General features: G+C 39.7%; 1 protein-coding gene across 1 annotated transcript; it reads right to left on the bottom strand.

Annotated features, from left to right (window-relative positions):
- On the bottom strand, positions 1-8,363 carry LOC131347780 (beta-1,3-galactosyltransferase 2-like). Its single transcript, XM_058382159.1, has 3 exons — positions 8,349-8,363; positions 3,844-3,960; positions 1-2,300 (listed from the first exon to the last, which is right to left on the bottom strand). The coding sequence occupies exon 3, from the start codon at positions 2,128-2,130 to the stop codon at positions 1,252-1,254; it is 879 nt and encodes a 292-aa protein (XP_058238142.1). The 5' UTR covers positions 2,131-2,300; positions 3,844-3,960; positions 8,349-8,363; the 3' UTR covers positions 1-1,251.
- Positions 8,364-8,480: the final 117 nt, after the last annotated feature.

Raw genomic sequence — 8,480 nt, 5'->3', positions numbered from 1 at the left:
TTCTTTTCCTATGTTAGCTGGTTAGCGTTAGCGTACTGTACATTAGCCTGTTCTTTTTTTTTTTTTTTTTATCACTGCTGTGAATACGAGCAGTCCGTCGTCTTGGTATGAAGTAGTGACCACAGACAAAGGGAAAGATATTCAGCATTTATCACATCAAACATGTCTTGGCTGATTGACTACATGCCAAGTAACTAGTTCTAAACAAAACTCTAGACAATTTAAAGTATTTAATCCACCCATCCTTACCAAAGAAAGTTTTTTAAATATATACATAATAATAATATATAATATATATATATATATAATATTCTCTTAATATTTTTGTAAACAGCTGATTAGTGCATGTCAAGAAGCTTTCCTGTTTTTACAACAGATTCACAAAGGAGTGAATTTTCACTTTTTTAGAGCTGTGCCCAATGGCTTGAGTTGTTCCCTAGCTCTGCCTTGCCGTCTTGTGCAGCCCATCCTTCAGTGTGTAAAGCAGAATCTGAGGGTTGTTATGTTTTGTTTTAACTGTATGAGCACAGAACATTATGAGGCCAAACCCTTTTACTGAATGAAAAAAAGTTTCCTTGAATTACTGAATGAAAAAAAATCTCCTTCATTGTTGTTATATGATGTTAAGTTCCCAATCAACCCAAAGCCTGTCTGAGGTGCGCAGCTTCATTATTACTGGAAACTTCGCCAGTAGAAAAAGGAGGCATCCAGTGGGTGAGTGACGATGTGAGGTAGCCGATCATGCTGTTTCCTACCGTTTATCCATGTTTTTGTCATGCTTTATGGTTGTCCAATTATTGTCAGAATTATCTTGCATTATAGTAAGATGGCTAATTAATGTTGTTGTATTAGTAATATAAAAAAATGCCTTCAATGTTTTGATACACAACATACGCATTCTGAAAATATAAATATACTTTTTCACAGTTGGTCCTTCACAATTCTCTAATAAAAAAAGAGTCTTGTTTATTTTCCCTGTAAAGGAATTGTCCTTTGAATCCTTGAAGTGCATGAACACACAAGTAATCATTTACACCTAGGGACAATTTAGTGTAGGCAAAAGTGTCTTTTTTGGGGTGTTGGAGGACCTGGAGGAAATCCCCAGGGACATGAATTTCATGGAAACATTTGACAGCGCATGAGATCCTGAGCAAGTCTTAAAGGAACAGCAGCGCCTTAGTGCAACAGGCTTAAAAGCCGGGACGTTCAAAGTATTTTTATTGCGCCTTAAAACCATGCCGTATAGAGACGTCACGATTCTGATAACGTAGGCCTCTTTAGTTTCTGCCAAAATGTTACTAGCTGCTGTGGGGAGCTGAGGATCGTCGTGATGACTCTGGAAAACTCGCTGTGTATAAAGTTGCCACTGTGATAAGCCTTGAATCGGGACGGGTCAGGTGGGGTCGAAGGCGGGATGCCAAGTTTTTCCAAACACGCACCCACGTACGCGTCCTCTATGGTAAATGGAAGTATGTCTTTCGAGACCCTGACGAGCTTCTCTGGAAGATCATTAGAAAACACATAACCCATCCCCAGCAGGTAAGTAGCGTAGAAGTCCTCGGGGTACAAGTCCTTCGGAACGTACCACTTGGAAGATGGGTCTCGGACAACGGGTCGATTCCACATTACCATCCCGGTTATGTAGTTTTCTTTGGGTGTGTCCGGTGCCAGCAGCAAGCTCATGAGGTTCTCCAGATTTAGGAACATGTCCGAATCTATCTTCATGGCGTAGGATGCTTGGGGACAGTGTGTGGCCAGCCAGTCCAAGAGCACCATGGTCTTTATGGTCAGGTTCTTGTACGTGTCCACGAAGTCACTCTGGATCAGATCGTGGTACTTCTGGCTTTCTAAACTCAACTGATCTTGCTGGTTTGCCCCCTCTGCATCTCCTCTTAATCCCAGCACAAACAAGACCGTGATGCTTTTTCCTTGAACAACACTTTCGTTACCCCATGTGCTCCGGATGGCGTTGCGAGCCTCCAGTTGTTGAGGAGCCACTGGTACCATGAGGACCAAAAATGGCTTTTGCTGGTTGCATATTTCTGGTTCGTCTATGATGAAACGGTACTTGCGTGGATATGCTTCATGGTAAGTTTGTGTTGTTGGAACGGTCGTCGTCAGTGTCGTCATGTCCTGACTGGTATTAAGCCTGATCGTCTCAGACGGAGTTTGACTGTCGTTACTTTGGATCTTTCTTTGCGAGTAAAAAGACTGAAGATGTTGAGCAACGTTGTTGAGCCACTCTTTGGGTGGTTTGACAGAGGCCTTGGACACATTGATGGAGAGGAACCCAATAAAGACTACGAAGAGCAGAAAGATGAAGAAAATTTTAAACTTGCTGTTAATGCAGATCATCATCTAAAAGAGAGAATAAGAGAATAGGTCATTAAGTGGTAATATTCAACATTATGATTTTTGAAAGATCAATCCCTCTCTACATCCAGTGTACTGAGATGCTGTGGGTCTACAGTAAAGAACAGGATGACAGTCTCCAATTGTATACCTCTATGATTCAACCTAGAGTTGGAATATACAACACTTTAAGGCTAGAATACATTCTCTAAATAAGCCTTGCACTTAATAGTTTTAATTTATGATGTACCTTTTACTTGTAGTTTGCAAATAACTGTTAAAATTGTTTAACCACCTGCCTAATATTGTGTAGGTTTGCCATGTGCTTTATGGTTGTCCAAACTGGAGGAACTGGTCTGTAATCATCGTCAGAATTATCTTGCATTATAGTAAGATGGCTAATTAATGTTGTTGTATAAGTAATATAAAAAAATGCCTTCAATGTTTTGATACATAACATACGTATTCTGAAAACATAAATGTACTTTTTCACAGTAGGTCCTTCACAATTCTCTAATAAAAAAAAAGAGTCTTGTTTTTTGTTATTTTCCCTGTAAAGGAATTGTAAACTGATCTTTCGGAACCGCTCTGCAGTGAACAGGCTCACGCCGGAAGCAGAGCCTGTCCCGGTAACCCGGGGCATGAGAAGTACTTTCTTTAGAAATATGAAAAATACTTGAAATGCATGAACACACAAGTAATCATTTACACCTAGGGACAATTTAGTGTAGGCAAAAGTGTCTTTTTTGGGGTGTTGGAGGACCTGGAGGAAATCCCCAGGGACATGAATTTCATGGAAACATTTGACAGCGCATGAGATCCTGAGCAAGTCTTAATGGAACAGCAACGTCTATTTTTATTGCACCTTAAAACCATGCCGTATAGAGACGTCATGATTCTGATAACGTAGGCCTCTTTAGTTTCTGCCAAAATGTTACTAGCTGCTGTGGGGAGCTGAGGATCGTCGTGTCGTTTAAAACCACCTGCCTAATATTGTGTAGGTTCGCCATGTGCAGCTATGCAGCCCCACAGCAAGCCTGTGATGAATCTGTCAATCAGAGCCAGCATGGGGATTTGTGCTATTCTGAATAGCAATTTGTGCTATTCTGTGGGATGGGACCAGACTGGCTAGCCATTACTTCCCTCACGCATCAATGAGTCTTGAGCACCCATGACTTTATTCTCTCAAGGCTAGTCAACCCGTAGCCTATACAACACTTTGCAGGTGGACATCTTGACTGGTGCCAATGAGACTTTTAGGCAAGCTAAGCTATCGATAACCACGGCAACTATTTCAAGGTTCATCCATACAGCAGTGTAATGACCATGACTTTTCAAAGGCTGTGTATGGTTAAGATATGACCATTGTCTGTTAATATTCAACTAGCAACTACAAAGCTGTGTGAATTGATACAAGTACTAGCCAAAAAAAACCCCCAAGAGATCTTCTTGTACAGAAATCTATGCTGTGTCTTTCACAGCCAAACTTACCAAACAACCTGCATTCGTGTCCATCCTCAAGCAGAGATCGTACTGGATAAAGAGCCAGATTATCTTTGATGAGTGTAGCAGTCAGAACAGGTAGCTTGCATGAAAATATCCGATTCCCTGAAAGCAGAGTTATGTAAAGAACCTGACGTAAACCTGTTCTGTTCAGATTGTAATCAGACACCATCTGTCAACTGACTCTTTGACAAAGCAAATCTCTAAATTCATGTTTCTCTTGGCCCCTTTCAACCATGCAAAAATACTGCCAAAATACTGGTCTTCTCTGACAAGGCTTCTTTATGTCAACTCTGTAGTTGCTGACACATCTGCATAGCCCAACCTTGCTTCCTTTCAAGGTCTCTTCTTGAAAACTAATTTGAGCGAGATGCCGTCAAGCGAAACGCACAACCAAATCCAGGTGAGGACTCATCACCCATTGGTCCCAACTGCTGATACGTTCAAGAAGGTTCTGCATCTCCTCCACAGTTACCGTCACCATGTCTTCTGTCCGTCTCTGTCATCTCTGTCCATTCTTATGCAAACCCAAATACTCCACCCTCCCCCTTAATAAACACCCAGGTGTTGCTGTGTTCTAGGGTTTTGGGCGTGTTTTTCTTTAAGCTGTGATTGTCACTTTCCAGACTAGCCTGAAATTCCTACCTGAGCAAAGTCACAGTGTCTGCACATTCCAAACTTCTTGCCAGCTTTGTTGTTCCCATAGCATACAAAAGAAGTCCCAAGAAGGAGTCACCACAGAGTCTGACGAATAATTACTAAGTACGCCATTCTCAACTGCTCTGTAGGTCTGTAAACAAGTTTGTGGTGGTGTTGCAGGTCTTCAGCAATCTCTACAAGCTGTGTCATAGCTTTATGTTCAAATTCAAATCGTGTATATATAAATATTTTGGTAGATCTGATTCTCTAATGCACTTAAGTCAAGTAAGGATTAGTGGCTACTGCACAATAAGCATCTATGAAATATTTAGCCTGAAGGTCTGGACAAAACGAAATGCATATGTTTGCGTTTGTACTTCTGATCTGAAAGGTGTCTATTAAAAATTGCTGAAGGAAGATTGTGAGTTCAAATCCCAGGACCATCAATCTGCCTCTGGTCGAACCCTGAGAAACAACTGCTTAGTTGTATAAATGAGATAAATGTAAGTCGCTCGGGATAAATGCATCTGCCACAAATGTAAAAGTTCTTAAAAAAATGTGATTTTTTTTTTTTTTTAAAATAAGACAAAGATACACCAGACAATACCAATATCCATGAGGAATTCTACATTTTACTCCCAAGCACTCCTGGAAAGTGTTTGGACAGGTTACCTCCTTCCTGTCTCGGTGCCAGTTAGCACACAACCAGCATCTAATCAGCTTGTTAGTCAAAGCTATTAAAGCATTTATTTCCAAACCACAATCTTTGTAAAGGTGTACTATGGCGAGAATGTCAAACAAATCCTTCGATATCATAAATGAAATTTTTTTTTTTTTTTATTCTTAGCGAAGCATCAGATCAGTGGTACTGGGCTTTAACCTGCCAGCAATCACATGACTAGAACATTCCACACAGTAACTTTATCTTGCCTTGTTGAATATAATACAGTTAGTGGGTTGATATTATTTGAAGGTGACTCGCAGCTCAGGCGCTTGTTTAGTAGAATATAATAAGGGATCAGAGGTTTCATTTCAGCCACTTGGGGACTTTTATACCATCACAGATCTGCCGTTTCATCTGTCAGCTTCTGACAGCAAAGAACTAGTGTCTATAATGACCTCAGAAACTACACTGACCTGACAGTTCCTCATGGGCCATTGTTTACTGTTGTAGAAAGGACATTAATCAGTTACAGTTACATTATTTACTGTTTAGTGACACCCAAATGAGGATGGGTTCCCTTCTGAGCCTGGTTCCTCTCAAGGTTTCTTCCTCATATCATCCCAGGGAGTTTTTCCTTGCCACCGTCACCACAGGCTTGCTCATTAGGGATAAAATAAAATGGTTTAATAATTTAATTTAATAATTTATTCTTATTTCTAGATATTTAGGTTTATATATATATATATATATATATATATATATATATATATATTTTTTTTTTTCATTTATTCCCCTCCCCTTTCTCCGTTTCTCTTCTTTTGTAAAGCTGCTTTGAGACAATGTTCATTGTAAAAGGCACTATACAAAATTGAATTGAATTGAATTGAATTCATTTCGAGTCCCTGGAGCAGTATTCTTCTGTCAATCATAAAGCGAGTAGATTTTAAAGCACTGCCGGTCAGATGGTTTCCCACCCCGTATGTAAATACAGGTTTATCCTGGTAAAGGGTTGCATGTCACGTCAGTGGAATATTTCACACCTGACATAGTATTTGTATTCTCTATGTGACTGCAGAGTCGTATTACAATGCAATACTTTCTCTCTCTCTCTCTCTCTCTCTCTCTCTCTCTTAGTACAAACACTACTTTGTTCATTGTATCCTTCTGTCACTCATCATCAGCTCTTATTGAAACAAGTTCCATTCTTCATTTATTATTGATTCATGTTAATAGTCATAGTGTTTTTTAAGGCACCTGCTCCAGGCAAATACAGTGAGGCTCAAAAGAAAAAGTAAACCTCAAACAACAAAACCACATTAGCTCAGGTAAAGGTCAGGATCCAAGTCCAATCCAAGGTAATTCAGTGTTGTGCAAGATCACTTGGGAATTAAAGATGTCACTCCACTCCAGCATACGTTTATTTGTTTCCCCCATCGTGTGCACTTTCTCTTACAGCACAGTGTCGTATTTTCCCTGATAAAACAACAAGCTGCTGCATGTTTTGTGCTGCTGTTAATCTTTGTTGGATTGGGTTATCGCTCGTCTCACAGTGGACATGAAGAGCAACGTATAAAGAGCTTCCTCCAGCAGTTAATAAGACGGAAAACGTGTTGCTAGGGTCCTTAGTGCAGATTCAGCCACACCTTTAACTTCTCACTGTTACAAAGCACTGATACTGGAGTCTCGATCTGAAGACGCTATATTTATAAAGGTTCAGTGATTAGATGTTTTCTTTGTTAAATTTGATTTTTTGTTTGTTGTTTGGTTTTTTTGTGTGTATATAAAGCACAAGGTCTGGAGTGGTTTGTTGTGTGTATGTGTGTGTAACCCTGCAGCTCACCAACAATTATAATGTTTAATGTTCTTCTCTCTCTCTCTCTCTCTCTCTCTCTCTCATATACCTCGTCAAAGAGAAACAGATCCCAGCTTTCACATTAGAGGTCAGTGTGCTTGATCTGTAAAAAGCAAACAGATCAGTCTCTCTCTCTCTCTCTTTCTATCACACAGCTCTGGATTCTATTCTTCTGTTTTTTTGTTGTTGTTCCTAAATCCTCTCCTATTGTCTCAACATTCTCCAGCAGGCCTGTTATTAGTGTATGCCAGCTTCATGTCTGCCTTCCGTGGTCTGATGTATAATCCAACCACAATTACTCAGATCAAATAGACCTATAAGTACTAACTCCTATCTTTATTTTATTATTGTTATTGTTATCATCATATGTGACCAGATGATCTGAATAACAATAAAAACAAAAATAAAAACTCAAACTAATACTATAAAATTAAAAGTCTAAAAAAAAAAAAACCCATCCTAAAGTTAGTGTTCTTCTCCAGCTAAGTGTAAAACAGCTGGACTGGTTTCCAGGTGTTTTCTCACACCTCCTCTCATTCTGCCTCTGAAGCGTTAAGATCTTCTCAGGTGAGGGTTAAAGATTACCAGCCTTTTTTTTTTTTTTTTTGGCTGCATTGAGGCTCGTTTGTATAAACAGCAGTCTCGTGGTACATTTCTAAACCCACTTTTAAAAACATACTTATTTTACTTCAGTGTTGTTGTGTGGGCTTTCATTATTCCAGTTCGCGTCGTTGCTGCTGTGTGATTTTGCAGCACTTCGGTGTGGACATTGGGGTCTTAAATGAATGTTTTGGCTTGACCGATGCAAAGCCAATAACAGACTATGTAGAAACTGCAGCATCTGTGACACAGATCGTGATTAACATCTACTATACTGTTTTGCATGTAATATATCTCGCAGCCATGAGAACTTCCTGGAGAAATTTAAAAAAAAAAAAAAAAAAAAAAAGACAACCTTGTTTTCCTACTTCATATTACTTATCTGAATGCAGATCTTCAGTCACTTAATGATTAGCCGCGAATTACTGCTCGTTAATAAGCACCCTCTCTTATTTCAGTAAAAAAATGAGCCGTTAAGTTTCATATCGTAAGTAGCGTTACATCATTAGCACAAAGAATAACCGGGGCGAATTTTCTGCAACAGCGAACTAAAGACATAGTTAATGTGACATTTAGCAGCGTAGGCTGGAAACTGATATCACTTCATCGAACAAAACGGATGAACCGAGACAATAGTCACCTAAAGAAGGATGAATGTAAGCGATGTGTCTGTGTTTGTTTACAGCTGTGCAACATTTCTGTTATAAAAATTGGAAACCTAGAAGTAACAAGACTCACCTGAGCTGGCAGCGTCTGCTGTGTGTGTGTATGTGGGTGTGTGTGTGTCTCAGTGATCTCCTTCCAGCTCGTAGAGACGCGCACACAGAGGAAAACAGAATGGTCTGAACTCCAGCTCTGTACCTGAGTTGT

The sequence above is a fragment of the Hemibagrus wyckioides genome, linkage group LG27 (assembly GCF_019097595.1).
Source record: "Hemibagrus wyckioides isolate EC202008001 linkage group LG27, SWU_Hwy_1.0, whole genome shotgun sequence".
Classification (NCBI taxonomy): Eukaryota; Metazoa; Chordata; class Actinopteri; order Siluriformes; family Bagridae; genus Hemibagrus; species Hemibagrus wyckioides.
The sequence above is the reverse complement of the archived record's forward strand: the minus strand, read 5'-3'. Positions and strand labels throughout refer to the sequence as shown.